This window comes from Aquarana catesbeiana, linkage group LG08 (assembly GCF_042186555.1).
Source record: "Aquarana catesbeiana isolate 2022-GZ linkage group LG08, ASM4218655v1, whole genome shotgun sequence".
Classification (NCBI taxonomy): Eukaryota; Metazoa; Chordata; class Amphibia; order Anura; family Ranidae; genus Aquarana; species Aquarana catesbeiana.
Window position 1 is genome coordinate 99,036,664 of NC_133331.1, and position 21,419 is coordinate 99,058,082.

General features: G+C 43.9%; 1 protein-coding gene across 1 annotated transcript in view; it reads right to left on the reverse strand.

Annotated features, from left to right (window-relative positions):
* HTRA1 (HtrA serine peptidase 1) overlaps positions 1 to 21,419 on the reverse strand; it is a 59,587-nt gene that overhangs the window by 3,038 nt on the left and 35,130 nt on the right. The window contains exons 7-9 of the mRNA XM_073596208.1: positions 18,907 to 19,021; positions 7,554 to 7,611; positions 7,083 to 7,178 (exon numbers count right to left, since the gene is read on the reverse strand). Coding sequence (XP_073452309.1) covers positions 7,083 to 7,178; positions 7,554 to 7,611; positions 18,907 to 19,021 — 269 coding nt within the window. The remainder of the gene's footprint in view (positions 1 to 7,082; positions 7,179 to 7,553; positions 7,612 to 18,906; positions 19,022 to 21,419) is intronic.

Here is a 21,419-nt window from a genome sequence, read left to right on the forward strand (position 1 = left end):
CCAGCAATAGGAAGATTGTAAAAACCTACTGAAACAAATATGTATATCAGAGAGGGTCTGAGATGCTAAGATAAATATCAATCATCTATATTACTTAACAGATTGACAGATGTCAAAATATAGGAGAACACCTAATTAGAATGTGCTGCTCACCAGGACACCCTCAAGACACAGTCAATGGTGTAATACATGAGGCAATATTGTATCTCTTGCTACTGGTACTTGTCCTTGCAAGCCCTATAGGTGTAGCAGAGGCAAATGCTAAAGCTGAAAAACAAAGACTAATAAAAAGCGCATAGGATAGTGCAGATCAATATTGATTAGCATTAAGGATAATAAAAAGTATTGCAATTACAGTAAAGCAATAACACACAGGTACATCTGATGTTATTTATTATGCAGAGTAAGCAGCCAGACGTATCATGAATGGATCTACCGTCTTTGAAATGGAAATGAAGAGGAGCTGAAAAGCTCACTGAGACTGCTAACCCCAGAACATCTCCAGATTTACACACACCCAACAAATGTAAAGATTTGTTAAAGTACTGTCAACATCATGAAGTAAACCATTTGAAATAAAGAGCTTGGCATTACAGGGGATGGATGAAACCACTCAATCCTATAAATTGAGATATCTGTGCAAACCAGATACACTGAATTACTATACAATAAAATGGGACAGCTGAAAAAATTCATAGAAAATACTTACATGTTAATAATGTATAAGTAAAACACTTTTGTCGGTGTATACAGTGCATCCGGAAAGTATTCACAGCACTTTACTTTTTCCATATTTTGTTATGTTACAGCCTTATTTCAAAATGGATTACGTTTATTATTTTCCTCAACATTCTACAAACAATACCCAATAATAGCCAACGTGAAAGAAGTTTGTTTGAAATCTTTGCAAATTTATTAAAAATAAAATATGAAAAAAAAATCACATGTACATAAGTATTCACAGCCTTTGCCATGATGCTCAAAATTGAGCTCAGGTGCATCCCGTTTCCACTGATCATCCTTGAGATGTTTCTACAACTTGATTGGAGTCCACCTGTGGTAAATTCAGTTGATTGGACATGATTTGGAAATGCACACACCTGTCTATATAAGGCCACACACTTAACATTGCATGTCAGAGCACAAACCAAGCCTTGAAGTCCAAGGAATTGTCTGTAGACCTATCGAGGCACATCTGAGGAAGGGTACAGAAAAATTTCTGCAGCATTGAAGGTCCAGCATCCATAAATGGAAGAAGTTTGGAACCACCAGGAACCTTCCTAGAGTGGGCCGCCCAGCCAAACTGAGTGATCGGGGGAGAAGGGCCTTAGTAAGGTGCTTGACCAAGAACTAGATGGTCACTCTGACAGTGCTCCAGTGTTTCTCTGTGAAAAGAGGAGAACCTTCCAGTAGAACAACCATCTCTACAACACTCCACCAATCAGGCCTGTATGGTAGGGTGGCCAGACAGAAGCCACTCCTCAGTAAAAGGCACATGACAGCCCGCCTGGAGTTTGCCAAAAGGCACCTGAAGGACTTTCAGACCATGAGAAACAAAATTCTTTGGTCTGATGAAACAAAGATTGAACTCTTTGGCCTGAATGGCAAGTGTCATGTCTGGAGGAAACCAGGTACTGCTCATCACCTGGCCAATACCATCCCCCTGCAGTGAAGCATGGTGGTGGCAGCATCATGCTGTGGGGATGTTTTTCCGCAGCAGGAACTGGGAGACTAGACAGGATGGAGGGAAAGATGAATGCAGCAATGTACAGAGACATCCTTGATAAAAACCTGCTCAAGTGCGCTCTGGACCTCAGACTGGGCGAAGGTTTATCTTCCAACAGAACAACGACCCTAAGTACACAGCCAAGATAACAAAGGAGTGGCTACAGGACAACTCTGTGAATGTCCTTGAGTGGCCCAGCCAGGGCCCAGACTTGAACGTCTCTGGAGAGATATGAAAATGGCTGTGCACTGATGCTCCCCATCCAACCTGATGGAGCTTGAGAGGTCCTGCAAAGAAGAATGGGAGAAACTGCCCACAAATAGGTGTGCCAAGCTTGTAGCATTATATTCAAAAAGATTTGAGGTTGTAATTGGTGCCAAAGGTGCTTCAACAAAGTATTGAGTAAAAGGCTGTGAATACTTCTGTACATGGGATTTTTTTCATTTTTAATAAATTTGCAAAGATTTCAAACAAACTTCTTTCACGTTGTCATTATGGGGTATTGTTTGTAGAATTTTGAGGAAAATAATTAACCTAATCCAGAGTCATTGGCTTGAAGAAGGAACCAATCAGCAGTTCCAAAACACGTCCCATTTTGATGACCTACTTCCGGTTTGCAGTTCACGCTGGTGGTCGTCCCCTCCCGCTGACGTAATTTGCAGGATTCATGTTCCACAATGAATTTGATAGGGTGATTGCTTCACCAGTGCTTCCAGAGCTTGTGGCATCCATCTGCTGGTCACCCTGGGATCTTCTGCTGCTGCATATCGACACTCCTGGAAACCTATAACACACTGGGACCTTCCTGATGCCGGATCACCTGCCTTAAAAACATGTGAAATGCTCCCTTCATTTTTATATCCTGTAAGTGTTTTTAATACTTTTTGGGGATATTAAAAGTTTTAATTCTGCGCCTTTTCTTCTGTTTGTCTTTTACTAGAGATTGCTCCCCTCTTTGAGTGCTGCCCTAAGTGTTTGAAGACCTCATCATATTCAGAGCGCCCTTTTATACACTCTTTATCTGGAATTATGGGGTATTGTTTGTAGAATTTTGAGGAAACTAATTAATCTAATCCATTTTGAAATAAGGCTGTAACATAAAAAATTGTGGAAAAAGTGAAGTGCTGTAAATACTTTCCGGATGCACTGTACATACTATAAAAATATTTTTCATTATATAGAAAAAAAATAGAAAATATAAAAGTTATAACAAAATGTGAAAGACCAAAATATATTTAAACAAAAAAAAACATCACTATGTGCTGTTCAAAAAGAGCCTGTTTGTTTTGTCCGCTTGCCCTGTTTGTACCACAGCAAGTACAGGAGTTCTATGTTAGAAAACATTAGGATTGCAATAACTTCCTTTAACCACTAGATGGCAGCCACATTCTTCCTGATAATATTGATAGGAATTTATCAGTGGCACACTTGCTGCCCTTTGAAAACTATTATTATTATCATCATACAGGATTTACCTCCCAAAACTTTTATAACACTTATGTCAGTTTCTGATACCTCATCTAACCTTATGAAAGACAGACAATCTAAAACATGTCAAATCAGATAATTATTTTGTTTTTTGACAACATAGGGACCTTTAGATGCAGCAACCTTAATGTGCAATTTGAAAATACACAGGTGCATCTCAAAAAATGTAAATATCACCAAAAAGTTAATTTATTTCAGTAATTCAATTCAAAAAGTGAAACTCTTATTTTATATAGATGCGTTACACACAGAGTGATATATTTCAAGCATTTCTTTTCTTTTAATTTTGATGATTGTGGCTTACAGCTAGTGAAAACCCAAAATTCAGTATCTCAGAAAACTAGATTACATAAAACCAATAAAAAAAAAAAAAAAAAAAGATTTTTAATACAGAAATGTTAACTTACTGAAAAGTATGTCCATGTACAGTATAGTATGCACTCAATACTTGGCTGGGGCTCCTTTTGCATGAATTGCTGCATCAATGCAGCGTGGCATGGAGGCGATCAGCCTGTGGCACTACTGAGGTGGTATGGAAGCCCAGGTTGCTTTGATAGCAGGCTTCAGCTTGTTTGTATTGTTGGGTCTGGTGTTCATAAACCCCATAGATTTTCTATGGGGTTTATGTCAGGCGAGTTTGCTGGCCAATCCAGCACAGTGATACCATGATCATTAAACCAGGTATTGGTCGTTTTGGCAGTGTGGGTAGGTGCCAAGTCCTTCTGGAAAATGAAATCAGCATCTCCATAAAGCTGGTCAGCAGAGGGAAGCATGAAGTGCTCTAGAATTTGTAAAATGTCTTTCCAGCACCCGAGCGGAGGTCACCCCCCAGGCTAGGGGGCACTGACAGCCTCCTCAGCATTTCTTCTCCATCTTCCACCCAACTGCCACTGCTGACCTGACCCATAAGAGTTTGAGGTACCTGCCCCCTGCCAGCCCATTTGCTGGGGATTGGCTGAGGCCCTTATCAATACTCCAAGCAGCTCCTCCTAGACTTAACCCTCTACTTCTGGAAGCTTCTCCTGAGTCACTCAGCTCTGACCCAGATTCAACCTAGGCCTTGCTCTTCGCCAGGCCAAATTTTCTTACACTAACAACTGCAAAACCTTCACTAACAACCCTAGCACACTAGCAGGTGCTACAGAGGGTAGGGCAGTTTTCATCCATTCGTGATTCTTTGGCCTGCTTACTTCTAAACCTTGGAAACATTGGATATGTCTGTATAACACCATAACTGAACTGTAAGTGAAATACTTTTTTATTCCTTTATACTGCTGATCTGTGCTATCTAGTGTGCTCTATTTTTGTCCTGACCCATGGACTGCACTGACAGGCTGTTCAAAGACAAATAAGCCTGCTCCAAGTACATATATAATTACAAGCATTATATAGAAACCAGGCTTTTAAAAACATTAACATACTGATATGGTTATGTACACCACCCTTGTCCTTTTGACTTTTATTCATATAATAGAAAATCTAAAAGGCTCTACAAGGTGTGTCTAAAAAGTTTGGTAAATGGTCCGATTCCTCAACGGCAACATGGACCAGGTGAGCGTGCATGCACTGGCTATCCAGAGACATGTAGATAAGCACTACCTAGCATGAAGGACACGTGACTGTCAGGGTAAACCCGCTGCAGGCAGTCAAATGTGAGAAGTAGGGTCACAGTGCAATGGAGAAACGAGTGAACATCAAGTTCTGCTACAAATTGGGAAAACGGTGAAAGAGACGCATGAAATGTTGGTGCAAGTGTACGGGACAGAAGCCATGAGCAGAAAATGTGTTTACGAATGGTTCAAACACTTTCGCGACAGGAAGGAAACTACTGAGGTTGAGCCACGTTTAGGTCAGCCATCGACCAACAGAATCCCAGACATGACCTAGCGCGTGCGACAAATGCTGGCACGAGATCAGCGACTGACTATGATTGATGGTGGAAGAATTGGGCATTAGCAAGGACGTGAAGATTTAGGTAAGAGGAAGATCTGTTTCCGGTTTGTGCCAAACAAGTTGACAAGCGAACATAAAGCAAAACAGGTGGAAACCTCTGGAGATTTCATTACCATGGGTGACCAGGATGCATCCCCTTTCTGCGAAGCATCCTCACAAGGGATGAGACCTGGTGCTACAAGTTCAATCCGAAATCCAAGCGGCAATTGATGGAATGACGTTGACTGTCTTCCCAGCGACCGAAAAAGAGTCACCTCAAAAGTCCAAGGTCAAGACAATGTTGATCACCTTTCTTCGACAACTATGGCTTCATCCAAGAATGTGTGACAGCGGTTCTGCGATCGATTCCTAAAGAGGCCTTTCCTGACAGTTTCCAGAAGCTTTATGAACATTGCCAAAAGTGTGTTGTGAAGGATGGCGATTTTGAAGTCCAATAAAGGTAATTTGTTTGCAGCCTCTGTTGTGTTTATTTTCTGATACCATTCACCAAACTTTTTAGACACACCTCGTAGTTTGTTTTTAATATGGGAAATTAATATTTGTAATAATATGTGTCACCAGTAGGTGACATGTAAAGGCCTTCCAATCTGTCTGTATTAAAATGGTTGCCAACTCTGTTCCACCACTTGTACCTACAGGTAAGCCTATAATAAGGCTTATCTGTAAGCACTGTAAATATTACAGTAGCCACTGTGCCCATCATATGCAGCCACTTGTGCCCATCATATGCAGCCACTTGTGCCCATCATATGCAGCCACTGTACCCATCATATGCAGCCACTTGTGCCCATCATATGCAGCCACTTGTGCCCATCATATGCAGCCACTTGTGCCCATCAATTGCCGCCACTGTGCCTATCAATTGCCGCCAATGTGCCCCCCACCAGCCCACCGTCTGCACTTACCTGTCTCTGTGGGACAGCTTCTTGATGTCTTCTCTCTTCCCATCCTCTGCTACGATTGAACGCCTGGCGTCCAATCACAGCGCCTGTCGTTTCAGCCAATCAGGTGACGGGTAACAGATCGGAGCACCTGATTGGCGGAGAGGCGGTTTAGTGTTAGGAAAGCAAATATTCATTCGCTTTTTTAACACAGCTGAGTAATCTGCGAGCACCCAACATGGCGCTCGCAGGTCACCTTTTTTGACGCCTATTAGAGCCTATGGCTCTAATCAGGTGCTTCAAAAACACCCACCGCCACTGTAATGCAGGCGCCCTGCGCCCGAAAAGGGGGTGGCGGCGATGGCCATAGATAGATTCATGCAATGCATGAATCTATCTATTGGTGCTGGGGGGGTGGCAGGAGAAAGGGGGCAGCGCCCGTGCGCCCTTATGGACGCACCGCCACTGCTTACCATATTATCACAGTTCCGCTATAAGTCACTGATCGCTGCCATTACTAGTATCAATAAATAAATAAAAATTTCAGTACATATACTATAGTTTGTAGACACTAACTTTCAAGCAAACCAATCAATACCCTTATTGGGATTTTGTTTTACCAAAAATATGTAGCAAAATAAATTTTGGCCTAAATTTGATTTTTTTTTTTTCTTTGGATATGTTTTATAGCAGAAAGTAAAAAATATTGTTTTTTTACATTTTCAGTTGTTTTCATTTATAGCTTTAAAAAAAAGCCCAGGGGTGATCAAATACCACCAGAAGAAAGCTCCATTGGTGTGAAAAAAAAATGATATACATTCCATTTAGGTACAGCGTGGCATGACTACACAATTTTAAGTTCAAGTAACGCAGTACTAAAAAGCAAAAAATGGCCTGGTCATGAAGGGGGGTAAATCTCCCAGGTGGCAAGTGATTAAAGAATGCAGCTAAGATGAATCATATTCCTGATTCTCATGTCACTCAGAAACTCAGTCAAGGGAACAAAAACTAAGGACAGTTTAGACTGCACTTACTCTTCTGCCGGCGTATCTGGAATCACTTCTACAATGTAAGCTCCGGACGTCACGTTAGGGAAATCCTTCAGCTGTTCCCTGAGCTCCTTCACTTTGCTGTTATGAGAACAGGGTTACTTGAAGTGACAGATAGTACAGCACATCAAAATAGTGTCAGATCATGCACCAAAGACTGCATAACCTTCAATGTCAGTTATCTGGTGGTTAGGAGACTAATATCTTAATGTTATTTTATGTTAAAACTTCTCTGGTATTACCTAGGGACCAGTAAACCTGGAGCAACCTATATGAAAATCTTGACAACCATGCAGTCGAGAGCTATGACATAACGCTTGCATTGTAGCATAATTTGTAGTGACCAACAATTCAAATTATATTTGATTAGAGAATAAATAAAGACAAATAATAAACAAATAAAAGAATCATACAAAATGTCCCCCTAAAAGGTATTGTGTAAATTGTTTATCTCACCCAGGACTCAGTGACAGCATCCTTATACCCAAGTATTTTTTCTTCTTAATTCCCTGACCTGCAAAATAGTCTCCAGTTAGAAAACACATAATAGAAAAGTGATGTGAAATTAGATCTGAACTGTAGGGCGGTCTGTGGGTCAGTCAACCATATTATAGTTTGCTGATCCTGAGAGTAGCCATGCACAAATTCAAAACACAAATTGTATAGCAATTTACCCAAGTGAAAGCACATGTATATCCTGTGGGAATGTTATTAGGCTATTTCCTGCGCTGGTCAAGTGTTTCTCATTGATTTAAAATAGAAATTGCTACATGTGGCCACTGGATGGCTCTAAAAATCATATTTCCTATTATACTTAGCACTTTAGCTTTAAGTGCTTGAATGCAGCATTTGTTGCAACCATTCTACACCCTAAATATGAGCATAACCTGGAGAGGGCTGGAGCGCAGCGTACAACGGGATGACGTCACGGGTATGATGCTGCACTCCAGCCCTCTTCCTAGACCTGCAGAGTGCATTCCGGACCTCGCTTTGGATCCCGCCCGAACGATGGAAGTAACCTGTCCAACAGAGCACCGATCTAGCTGCACACGGCAACACAGGAATATACAGATGCTGCCAGTTAACACAGCAGATTGACGCTACACTGGACTCCAATATGACGTTTTAAAGATGCCTCCATGTGAGTGTTTAAATGCATTTTGTCAATTAAATCTATACAGTTTTACTTAAGAAGTGCCTTTTTTTCCTTTGTTCTTTACTCCTCACTCCAGGGGCCGTTGCTTCTCCTCCCAGCTGAACAGGAAGTGGGTCCTGAGACAAGATTGGCCGGGAGTCCTAAGACTCCCTGGTCAATTGGATCTCAGGACCCGCTTCCTGATTGGCCAGGAGGAGAATCAGGAAGACACTACCAAATATTAATTTGTTATTGTCACACAACCAACTGGGTGGGCTCAGGGCACAGTGCTCTGCGCCCGGGCCCACCTTTTTTTGAAGTCAATTAAAGCCTCTAATCATGTACGTAAAAAAAAACAAAAATCATTTCTTTAAAAGCAAATAAATACTAGCAGTACTAACAACATACAACATTGGCCTCTTGTTGATGCCCCTTGTGACAAAACATGTCGGGCGGAACTAGCGCTGATGTCATCACATCCACTCCGTAGATGTAGAAGTAGAATGTTTGTTACAAGCTTGTTTTAATAGTTTTACTAGTGAGTATCTCTCATCTTTTACAATTACTACACTATGGCATTCCTGTGTTCTTCCCCTATATGGCTGTTTCGTGTATGAATATTTCTGGCTGTGCATCTAGTAGCAGAGAGGTCCCTGCTCTGCATCCATCTGTGGCCTGGACATACATTGGGTGCTGTTAGACCTCTTTCATTTGGGTTCTCAACATCTGGTAAGGTGTTTTTTTTTACTTCATGAAGTTGGTCACAGATGAATAAAATTTGTACTCTGCTTATTATATATGGACTTTAGAGGGTATATTGTTCTGCAAATTTGTGTGCTGTACACTTTGCTGTACCAGTGCTTCCTTTCATGGCTAGATTATTAAAAGGATTGACACAGCAGCCAGACAAGGGTCATGTACAGTAGTTGCTTATTACTGGATTGGTCAGGGCAATAGGATTCAAACACATGGTGATGACTACTTACTAGGTTGTAATGTGCGCATTCATAAACATACCATCTGTGCATATTTACTGATTAGGTATGCAGTGAGAACAGTCAACTATAAAGTGATATTAAACCTTCCATTTTTAAAGCACTTTCAGTAGCTAATGAAATCACTGAGTATGTAGCATCATTATCTTTTAATCCTTGCCTCTGTTCTGGTTTAAGCTGGAGCCATGACTGATACCCCAGGTTTCTTGTTTCAGGGTAGCTTTTTTCTCTGGCAGCAGCCTAAAGAGCCATTCTTGCAAGCAGGTACTAGAGCAGGGGTCGGCAACGGCACCTGGCCCGGCACCGCTAAATGTCCGGGCCCATCAGTGCCCGCAATTAATTCACGGCACCCGGCCCGCTGACATTTTCACCGCTGTCCTCTTCATTGGACAGAGGCGTGCAGCCAATATCACAAGGCTGGATGGGGACGGGAACCGCTGGAGTTAACTTTTTACAGTTGATTGATTGCTGGGTGATCCTCGCAACCAATTACCAGCTTGTTAATGTGAGAAGTTAACTTCAGCAGTTTCCACCCCCACCTAGCCTGTGATGCCGCTCTCTGTGGTGCTGTACACCTGTTTAAGGTAGGAGAGTTCTACCTACACAGTGTTCTTATGTGTGTTTGTGTGTGGGGTGGGGTGCAGGGGGGCAGAGGACACTATGTGGACAAAGAACTGTTGGTAGAGCAGGGGACAGTGGATTGTTGGTGGAGCAGGGGACAGAGGATTGTTGGTGGAGCAGGGGACAGTGAAAAGTTGGTGGAGCAGGGGACAGGGGACAAAGGACACTGCTTTGGGGGGCACAATAAACTGCTATGGGGGGGAACGGAGCAGAGGACACTATGGGAGTGATGTGATGGGGGACAGAGGACACTGCTATCGGGGTACAGTGGACACTGCAATAGGGTGGACCCTATTAAGGACCACATCACCCTTAGGGACCCCATCTCCCCTGGGGATGGGAACCCCATCTCCCCTAAGGGCAGGAACCCCATTTTCCCTAGGGGCAGGAACCCCATCTCCAGACCATGCTGGCTGGCGTCAGCCACCCTTGGATGCCAGGATGGGGAGGAGGCAGTAATCCGAATCCCCAGCCACATGCTCCCTCAGGGTGAACTGGCTTTGTATTAGTGAAGCACCTTAAAGTGAGGTAAACCCATGCTGTTATTATTACTATGTTAGGATTATCTTCATTTATCAGCAGGTGGAAAAAATAGGATTTTTATAACAGCTTACCTGTAAAATCCTTTTCTTGGAGTACATCATGGGACACAGAGCCTTAAGTAATTACTTAATGGGTTATAGGCTACCTTCAGGTGATGGACACTGGTTATACCCAATCCAGGAAGTACACTCCCTATATAACCCCTCCTTCTTCCAGGAGCACATCAGTTTTTGTAGCAAAGCAATATACCTAAAACTCAAAAAAGAGGGGAGGGACCTCTGTGTGATGTACTCCAAGAATAGGATTTTGCAGGTAAGCTGTTTTAAAAATCCTATTTTCTTTATCGTACATCATGGGACACAGAGCCTTAAGTAATTACTTAATGGGACGTCCCATAGCAATGCTACTTGAGGGGAGGGAGGCACAACCTGGAGGGTACCCCCAGACTTGAGGACCTATACTGCTGCCTGCAGCACACTGCGCCTGAAGGCGATATCCTCATACCTCCTTACATCCAGCTGATAAAATTTTGTGAATGTATGCACTGAAGTTGCGGCCTTACAGATCTGAGCCATGGAAGCCTGATGACGCACTGCCCAAGAAGCACTAACCGCCCTGGTAGAGTGCGCCTTAACTTGAAAAGGGGGAATCTTACCCCTTAAATCATAAGTTTGAATTATCACTTGCCGAATTGACTTAGCGACAGTGGATTTCGACGCTGCCTGCCCTTTTTTAGGACCCTCTGGCAGAATAAATAAGACATCAGTCTTATGAATCTGAGCAGTTGCCTTTAAATAGATTTTCACTGCTCTCACCACATCAAGACAATGTAGTGACTTTTCTTCCCTGGAACATAGTTTTGGAAAAAACGATGGCAGGACAATATCTTGGTTCAGGTGAAAACCTGAGACCACTTTTGGAAAAAAACTTGGACGAGGGCGCAACACCACTCTGTCCTCATGAAAAATCAAATATGGCTCTTTACAAGAAAGAGGGTATAGCAACCAAACATACCAACTTCCTTGTCAGAAGGACTAAGGGAATATGTTGTATTGGTTCAAATGGCTGTTTTTGTAACACAGACAAAACTAAATTCAAGTCCCAAGGGTTCAAGGGAGGTTTGACATGCGGATTAAACCGCGTTACCCCTTGCATAAAACCCCGGACTAAAGAATGTGTAGCAAGTGGTCTTTGAAATAAGACCGATAAAGCTGAGACTTGGCCTTTAATAGTACTCAAGGCCAATTTTATTTCTACCCCTAGTTGTAGAAAGGCAAGAATTCTGCCTATGATATATCTCCGAGGGTGCCAACCCTTGGATTCACACCAGGAAACATAAGCCTTCCAGACTCTATAATATATAGTTCTGGAAGCTGGCTTCTTTGCATTAAAGTAGAGATAAGTGACCCGGAAAACCCACGTTTCTTCAGAATGTGGGTTTCCATAGCCAAGCCGTTAAATTTAGAGACCGTAAGGAAGGATGGAATATATCGGTCCCTGTGAGAGCAGATCTGGCCGTAGTGGGAGGGACCATGGGCCCTCCACTGCCATCTTTATGATTTCTGCATACCATGACCTTCTGGGCCATGCTGGTGCCACCAGAATTACCGGCTTTCTTTGCAGCTTGATCCTGCAAAGAAGTCGTGGCAGTAACTGAATGTGGGGGAATGCATAGATCAGTGAAAACTGATCCCACGGGGTCACTAACGCATCCATTCCGCATGTGAATGGATCCCTTGTTCTGGCCACAAAGTTGACTAACTTCATGTTGAACCTGGACGCTAGAAGATCTACATCTGGAGTCTCTCATCTTTGGCAAACAGCCCGAAATATGTCGGGGTGAAGAGACCATTCCCCTGGGAATAACTGCTGGCTACTCAAGTAGTCCGCCTGCCAATTCTCTACACCCGGAATGAAGACTGCCGATAGGCACGGAACATTCCTTTCTGCCCAAGTTAGAATATGGTTCACCTCTCTCTGCGCTGAGAGACTTTTGGTGCCCTCTTGGTGATTGATATAGGCCACAGCTGTGGCATTGTCGATTGAATCCTGACAGGACAATCCCGTAACCTGAAAGTCCAGGCCTCTAGAGCCAGACGCACTACTCGAATCTCTAGGATATTGATGGGCAAGGTTCTTTCCGTTCTTGACCACTGACCCTGGATAGTGGTCTTTTCTAGTACTGCTCCCCAGCCTGAAAGGCTGGCATCCGTCAATTCCACTTTCCAGATGACTGGTCTGAAGGATTTTCCTTCCAACAGATTCTGGGTTAGTTACCATCAAGTGAGGCTTTGGGACACTATTGGGGACAGCCGCATTGTCAAGTCTAAAGCTTGAATTGTTTTGTTCCAAGCAGACAGGATACTGTTTTGCAACAGTCTTGAATGAAACTGGGCATAGGGAACTGCTTCAAATGAAGGCACAATGGTTCGTAGCAACCTCATACAAAGGCGAATGGAGGGATTGCCTTTTGACCTGACCATCCGCACCAGCTCTCTTATGGAGTTGATTTTTGCCTGAGGCAAGGACACCTTTTCCTGGGCTGTGTCTATGATCAGAACCAGGTACTCCAGCCTTTTTAGCAATATTAAGGAAGATTTCTCTAGGTTGAGAATCCAATCCAAACTTTCCAGATAATTGTTTGTAGCGCATACGCTTTGCGCCAAACAAGCCACCGACTGATCTAATGAACAATCTAGTAGTAGATTGTCTAGGTACGCTATGACTGTTATGCCCTGTGCCCTTAACCTGGCTAGAGGTGGGGCCAGCACTTTTGTGAACACCTGGGGTGCTGTGGCTAGCCCGAAGGGCAGGGCTACAAAGTGAAAATGCTGCTGTTCTAACTTGAACCGCAGAAACTTTTGGTGAGCGGGAAATATAGGGACATGCAGATATGCATCCCTGATGTCGATTGATGACTCCTAGAAGGATAGAAACTACTGACCTGATCATCTCCATGCGAAAGGAGCAGATCTTCAGGAACTGATTTCAATTTTTTAGATCTAGAATGGCTCTGACATCTCCATTTGGTTTTGGTACCATAAAAAGATATGAATAAAACCCAAGACCTTGCTCTTTTGTGGGGATCTGTATGATCACCCCTTGAGATATTAATCGGTCTAGTGCTTGAAACAGAGATTGTCTTTTCTCTGGATCTTTGGGAACGACTGACCTCAGGAAGCAAGACGGTGGAAAGTCCCGAAATTCCAGCTTGTACCCCAGCGTTACCATGGAGATGACCCATCTGTCCTGAATTTCCTCTTTCCAGACTTCTGAAAACTGCAGAAGTCTTCCCCCCAACTTGGTGAGGGGGGGTTGCCTCTTCATGATGAGGCTTTAGGATTCTGCTTTGCAGGTTTCTGACCCCAGGACTTCTTTTGAGCCTGGGTCTGACGGCGGAGGCCGTCGCCACTGCCTAGAAGCGGAAGCCCCTGTCGCAGGGGAAAGAGCCCATTTAAATGAAGCGTTTATACTTTCTTTTGACTGGCAAAAGAGTACTTTTCCCACTAGAAATTGTTTGGATATATTTGTCCAAGTCTTCTCCAAATAGTCACTCCCCATGAAAAGGGAACCCAGTTAGGAGGTTTTTACATGGTGCTTCAGCTGACCAATTTTTTAACCACAGGATTTTACGCATATGCACAAGCATAAGCGTAAGGCGGGACGCCTGGTGAATAGAATCTTTAATGGCATCTATGGCAAAGCATAATGCTTTTGGTAGTTCAGCCAATTCCCAAGCTTGTTGTGCAGGAATCTCTCTAAGGGCCTGTTTAAATTGGTCCTTTAGTGATTGACTGATGCTTATTGCAGCAACTGCAGGCTGAGTAACGGCACCTGCCAAGGAAAAAGTAGATTTTAACAGGGATTACAACTTCTTATCTGTTGGATCCTTAAGCATTTGTGCATTGTCTACAGGACAAGTTAGGCCTTTATTCACACTGGAAATCGCAGCGTCAACTGCTGGTACTTTCCATTTTTTTGGGAATTTCTCCTCCAGGGGATAGAGAATTGAAAATGGGAGAAAACGCTTATCCGGGTGATCCCATTCAGCAAGAATAAGCTGTTCTAGTAATGCATGTGCAGGAAACGCATGCAGAGGCTGAGAAGGTTTTACGGAAGCCAAGGAAGAAACCAAGCTTTCGGGAGACTGCATTAGGGGCAGCATGAAAGTGGAACGAACCATCTCCGTAAGAGTTTGTATCAGCAATTTCTCAGATTGTGAGGCTGAAAAAGATTCATCTACTGTTGTTTCCTCCACAGAGGAATCATCGGTTTGTTTTTCCTCCTGATCGACTGAGGTAACACCTCATCCTGAGCCCACTGTTCCCCTTGCAAAGGTTCTGAAGTAGGGGAGGGGGATCTAGCATGCTTCCTATCCATTTGAATGGAGGATACAATTAAAGCCACTAATCTTCCTTCCAGACCCTGCAGGAAGGAGGAAAGGACATCTTCAGTCACGTATACAGGGGCTGAGATGTGAGAAGCAGCTGCACCATCAATTTGTTCCAATGGCTCACCCTGGCTTATCATAACTGGTGATTCAGGCGAGGATGACAGCGTGGAAATGCAACTCGAGAACCTAACGCCTGGGGGTGAAACCTTTACTTTTTTGGTCTTTGTGGTGTCTTTTTTGGTAGGTATAGTCCTAAGTACAAAAACAGAGGCACTATACAATTGCACTTAATCGCTGAATATAGTCATGACATTTAAAGTCGCTATAAATTTCAGCCTAGTGCTGGGAAAAAAATGTCCTTCCTGTATCAGTAATGCCAGTTTACAACCCTCACGTGTCCCACAGCTCCTGTGTACCTGTGTGCAGGCTGCTTGTTTCCTCCTCGTCAGCCAAGGAGAGATTGTCATAACTGTAATTTTATCTGTTTTGCCTGCCGTGCGTCCTCATCGACGTTCACGGCGCCGCACTTAGGCCCGCCCCCTCCAGAAAAAAAATCTGACCCTTTTTACATTTAAAATGTTCCCGCGCGGCGTTTTCGGGTCTTACAGACCCAACACGAGGGGGAGGGGGAGGGGAGGCAGAGACCTGTTTGTAGCAAGCACACACAACAGTAACAGCATTCAACAGTTTAATAACATTAGCAGTACCAGCGGGACCTCAGCACCCCCCCCCCCCCCGCGGCGGGGGAGGGGTAATGTTAGGGGGGTGCACTGCTGATGTCCCCCTAACCTCTCGTCCCTTCAGGGGGGAGAAAAGTAAACATTTGGCAGATTTCTTTTACCTGGGAGGAATCTCCCTGCACGTGCTGCTGCGGCCACACACAGACTGACCGAGCTTTACAGTGAAGACAACAGAGTAAGGTATGTGCATAGACTCCCTCTAGTGGAGAATTAAGGCATGACAACATTTTTTCCCTAATGGAAGAATCCATAGGTGTTTTTACTACCCAAGTTTCTTCCCTTACCTTATCCCCGCTGTAGGATTTGCTGAATTAACAGACAATCCAACCTTCACCCATCACTGCGGGCTGCGTTTAGCAAACCTTCAAGGACCAGGTCCCTAGATATCCGGGTTCCAACTCCCTTGGACCTGTAAAGCACCCCACCAGGAAAGCTAGGTAATGTAGCAAGACCAAAGCCCTGGGTTCCAGCCCTACAAAGAGGTGTTACAGGCAAAAACCTTGTGCTTCGGATACGAGGACCCAGGTACCATCCTTTTAGGCCTCAATGGCACTTTGGATGGATCTGGTCTAAGGAGGCTATTTAAATCCAGCATGGATCCCTCCTGAGCACATCTTCACCCGTGACCAACACCTTAGACACTGGCGAAAAAACTGATGTGCTCCTGGAAGGAGGAGGGGTTATATAGGGAGTGAACTTCCTGGATTGGGTATAACCAGCGTTCATCACTTGAAGGTGGCCTATAACCCATTACGTTAAGGCTCTGTGTCCCATGATGTACGATAAACAAAGGTTGCTGACCCCTCTACTAGAGCTACACTATATTGTCAAAAGTATCGGGATGCTTGCCTTTACACACACATGAAAGGGTTCAATATTGAGGCGGCCCACCCATTGCAGCTATAACAGCTTTAACTCTTCTGGGAAGGCTGCCCACAATGTTTAGGAGTGGGTCTATGGGAATGTTTGACCATTCTTCCAGAAGCACATTTGTGAGGTTAGATACTGATGTTGGATGAGAAGGCCTGGCTCACAGTCTCCACTGTAATTCATCCCAAAGGTGTTCTATCAGGTAGAGGTCAGGACTCTGTGCAGGTCGGTCAAGTCCCTCCACCCCAAACTTGCTCATCCAGGTCTATGGACCTTGCTTTGTGTACTGGTCCAAATGATTTGGTGGAAGGGGAATTATGGTGTGGGGTTATTTTTCCAGAGGTTGGGCTTGGCCCCTTAGTTTCAATGAAGGGAACTCTTCGTCAGCATACCAAGACATTTTGGACAATTTTATGCTCCCAACTCTGTGGGAACAGTTTTGGGATGTTCCCTTCCTGTTCCAACATGACTGTGCACCAGTGCACAAAGCAAGGTCCATAATGATATGGATGAGTGAGTTTGGGGTGGAGGAACTTGACTGGCCTGCTCAAAGTCCAGAACTCAACCCGATAGAACACCTTTGGGATAAATTAGAGCGGAGACTGCACTTCTGGAAGAATGGTCAAACATTCCTATACCTACTCCTAAACCTTGTGGACAGCCTTCCCAGAAGAGTTGAAGCTGTTAAAGCTGCAAAGGATGGGCCAACTCAATATTGAACCCTACTGACAAAGACTGGGATGCCATTAACATTCATGTGCGCGTAAAGGCAGGTGTCTTAATACTTTTGGTAATATAGTGTATGTCTCCTTATACAGTGCACCAATAGAAACATGCAGCCACACAGCCTAGTATTCAAAGAAAAAAGGGGTGGCCCCTAAAAGTCGCACTCCATGGAATCCAGGCTGAGGTTGCCACTCTATTCACCCCAGAAAACCCAGATGTGCGACTTTTAGGGGCTACTCCATTGTTCTTTGAAGCCTTATAGGAACTAGGATGGGTTCCATCCCCTGTCAGCACTCTAGCGGAAGCATTGATGACATACCCATTTACCACTAAGCCTGAGCGGCACACGCACACTTCCTAGGTCACATAGCCTAGTATGCCAAGGGACTCTCCTGCTCTTCCTTCCTCCTCCTTCTTCCCTTCTTACCGCTAATAGATTAACTCCAGACTGCACTGTCCACTGTTAACTCTTTCCTGTAAAAACTGGAAATTCAGGGAAGAGCAACACTGACAGAACAGAAGTCAGCAGCACTGAAAGTTGTCAACTGCAAGTTCTTGGGTAAGAATTTTAACAAATATTTTAACAAAGATTTTACTGGGGGATGTTTGATTATGCTGAGTATGTTAAGATAAAAAAAAAACTTGAGGAATGAATACTACTCTGATGGCTGCATGTGGGGTACATAATTTAACCACTTGCCGACCAGCTGCCGTCATATTGCGGCAGGTTGGCACGATCCCGTGAACCGTCATAGCTATACGTTGGTTCCTTAAAGGAACCAACATATAGCTACGACGGTTCGCGGGATTGTGCCGCACAATCGTCCCTATGTAAAACACATAGGGAACACAGTTAACCCCTTGACCGCCCCCTAGTGTTAACCCCTTCCCTGCCAGTGACATTTATACAGTAATCAGTGCATTTTTATAGCACTGATAGCTGTATAATGGTCAATCGTTCCAAAAATGTGTCACAAGTGTCCGATGTGTCCGCCATAATGTCGCAGTCTCGTTAAAAATCGCAGATCACTGCCATTACTAGTAAAAAAAAAAAAAAATAATAATGCCATAAATCTATCCCCTATCTATTTTGTAGACGCTATAACTTTTACGCAACCCAATCAATATACGCTTTTTGCAATTTTTATTACCAAAAATATGTAGAATACATATAGGCCTAAACTGAGGAAAAAATTTGCTTTTTTAAAAAAAGATTGGGGCTATTTATTACAGCAAAAAGTACAAAATGTTGTGTTTTTTTCAAAATTGTCGCTCTTTTGTTTATAGCGCAAAAAATAAAAACCGCAGAGATGCTCAAATACCACCAAAAGAAAGCTCTATTTGTAGGGAAAAAAGGACGTCAATTTTGTTTGGGTACAGAGTTGCACGACCGCGCAATTGTCAGTTAAAGCAACGCAGTGCTGTATCGCAAAAAATGGCCTGGTCATTGAGCAGCCAATTTTTCCAGGGCTGAAGTGGTTAAACTAGACAGGTAAGCACTAAATCCACCTATTCATTTGCTCGTTGATTTAGTGTCTAAACATCATTTGGGATAATTTGTGGACAAAGTGCTGATCTGTTGCACCAAAAGGATAGGTTACAACGTGTGTGGCCTTGTTATTGATATGCACTATGTTAATAACACCCCTTTAAAAAGCCTGCCCTTTGGTTTATTTACATTAAAGCCACAAGCCAGTAAGTGGGCAGGCTGGCATGCTCTGTCCATTCTGGGATGATAAAAAGGCAATTATTCACACATAGGGAAAGATAGCGGCTTCACATTTACCTGCGGATTGCCTGCTGTGTGACTCGGCGAGAAATTTGCGTATTTTATCAGATGGGATAGCAAATGAGATGCCAGCAGTGACTTTCAGTGTGTTTATTCCGATCACTTCACCGTCCTGTGGTGAAAAGAGGAAAATGCCGGTTAATGAAGTGTGGTTGGCAAGCAGCGAGGAAAGGACACACTATCCTGCCTGATGGAAACAACATTTCTAGATGATAACTTCCAGAGAGCACTCCTTAATAGTAGCAATGTTCAACGCATCTCAAGGATGGTTGTGGTATGCAAGAATTAAACTGATGATTTATACATTGTGTCAAGTGATTGAATGGTCCTTAACAGGGCTTTTTTTTCAGCGGGAACGCGGGGGAACGCAGTTCCGGCACCTCCTGCACTGAATGTATGTAATGGCAAAGGGTGCTGGGGTGTGTTGGGGGCTGAGAGATCTATTGTTGATGGGAGGAATCTACTGTTGAGCGAAGGGTCTATTGTTGTTGGCTGCTGGAGGGTCTATGGATGCTGGCTGCTGGGGGCCAATTGCTGCTGGGAGGGATCTACTGATGAGAGAGGGTTTATTGTTGCTGGCTGCTGGAGGGTCTATTGATGCTGGCTGCTGGGAGATCTGTTGTTGCTGACAGGGGTCTATTGTCGCTGGGGTGGATCTGTTGTTACTAGTGTGGATCTTTTGTTACTGGAGGGTCATTTTGTTGCGGTGGGGGGTCTATTGTTGAAAGGGAGGATCTATTGTTGAAAGAAGGGTGTATATCTTAATGCTTAATAATAAAATCTATACAAATTACTTAGCACCACAAAATGATACTTGGTTATGTATTCTCTAGAAAGGGCCATAAAGGAAGATGGGTAGAGGATGGAACGGTGCTCAGAGGTGGATAGGGGGCAAAGACAAGGGGTGACTTGAAAAGGGGAGTTCCTGAACCTATTCTCTGAGAAAAAAAAGCCCTGGTCCTTAAAGTCATTGCAATAGATCACCTTAAAAACAACCCATTCAGTTTGAAAAATAAATGAAAGGAAAAACATATGTGTAAATATATATATATATATATATATATATATATATATATATATAAATCTTTTCTTTCCCTTTTTATAAGTGACCACATTTCCTCTGTGCTCAGCTGCATAAGAGCTAGGGGGAGGAGAAGCAACAGTACAGTGAATGGCTGTGCAGGGAAGGGGGGTATCAGGCCAAGTATGATCATTCCAGGAAAGCAGGCCGAGTTCCCAGCATAGCTAGAGAACTGACCACGGTGTGCTCTCCTGCTTAGTGTGGTCATTTATTAAAAGGAAAGCAGAGGGACTGGTGGGAACACCAGGGATTTTACATAAAGGAAACAATACAAAGAGAACAGGATTTTTTTTTCATACAAGTACATGGTACAGCAGGCACATATCAGGAATATGAAGTTCTGGGTTTATATAATCTTTAGGTGCCCTACACCTTCCCCAATGCCAATGGCTGAGAGCGCTGACCAGGAGCCGGTTGGCCGCTGGTTTTCCAGCATGCTCATCTGACAGAAGCCTGCTTATGTAGGACCGGCTGATATACACACGGGCCGAATGTCGGACAGTTTTATTGAACCAGCCAATGTCTCCCGACATTCAGCCCATGTGTACTAGGCATTAGTCACTATCTATCTACTGGACTATGGCTACAGACTGACAGCCTTGTGTATCAGGCAAGGAAAAGAAAAAAGGAAGAGAAGGGTGGAGGAAGGGAAGAAATGGGATATTCCAACATGCTGCACAGTAACAAGAGGACACTCTACTCCAGGCTCCTACTCCAGGATTCTGCCAAGGACAGGGGAACAGCCAGTATTCTGAGAACCTATTAGAGCGGTCTCAGCCGACAGCTACCTCTGGCACTTTCATCCCAAAAGCACACAGTCATCAGGGATCACAATTCAGGGATAATAGTCACAAGTCCCTAGGACAGATGCACACCTTCCAGCTTCCTCTGGACACAGTCCAATGACGGAGACAATCCTTCTCCAGACCCAATCCCTTATGCTGAAGTCCCACAGTCAGCTCTCAGACAAATACTCCAGGTCTTAGCTCTGCCACAGCAGAAACCTAAAAGAACAGCTACGCAGTCCACAGGCTGCCAGGGCATCCAGACCATTTATCACCTCCCTAGTCACCTTCTGGACACTCCCTTCCAGGAATTGGCAGGGGCATAGTAAATATTCCATCTGGTCATTTGCATCTCCCAGCCTCATTTTCCGGAAACTTCTTCCAGAAGCAGGAACCAAAAACTAAATGTTCCCAGCATCCTACCCTAGAAGGGTGCCACATCATGAAAATCAAATGAGGCACAGTCAAAAAGAAAGACAGAACAGAAAGCATAAATTCAGAAGAAGAAGAATGCAGATATAAGACACAAGATGTGACCACAGGGGGAATTCTGAAACAGATAGGGACACACCTAAGAAAAACAGCTTTATGGCAGGAATAAAGGTAGGAGCAGTTAGAAGGAAAATACAGATGGTGGTTTGGGG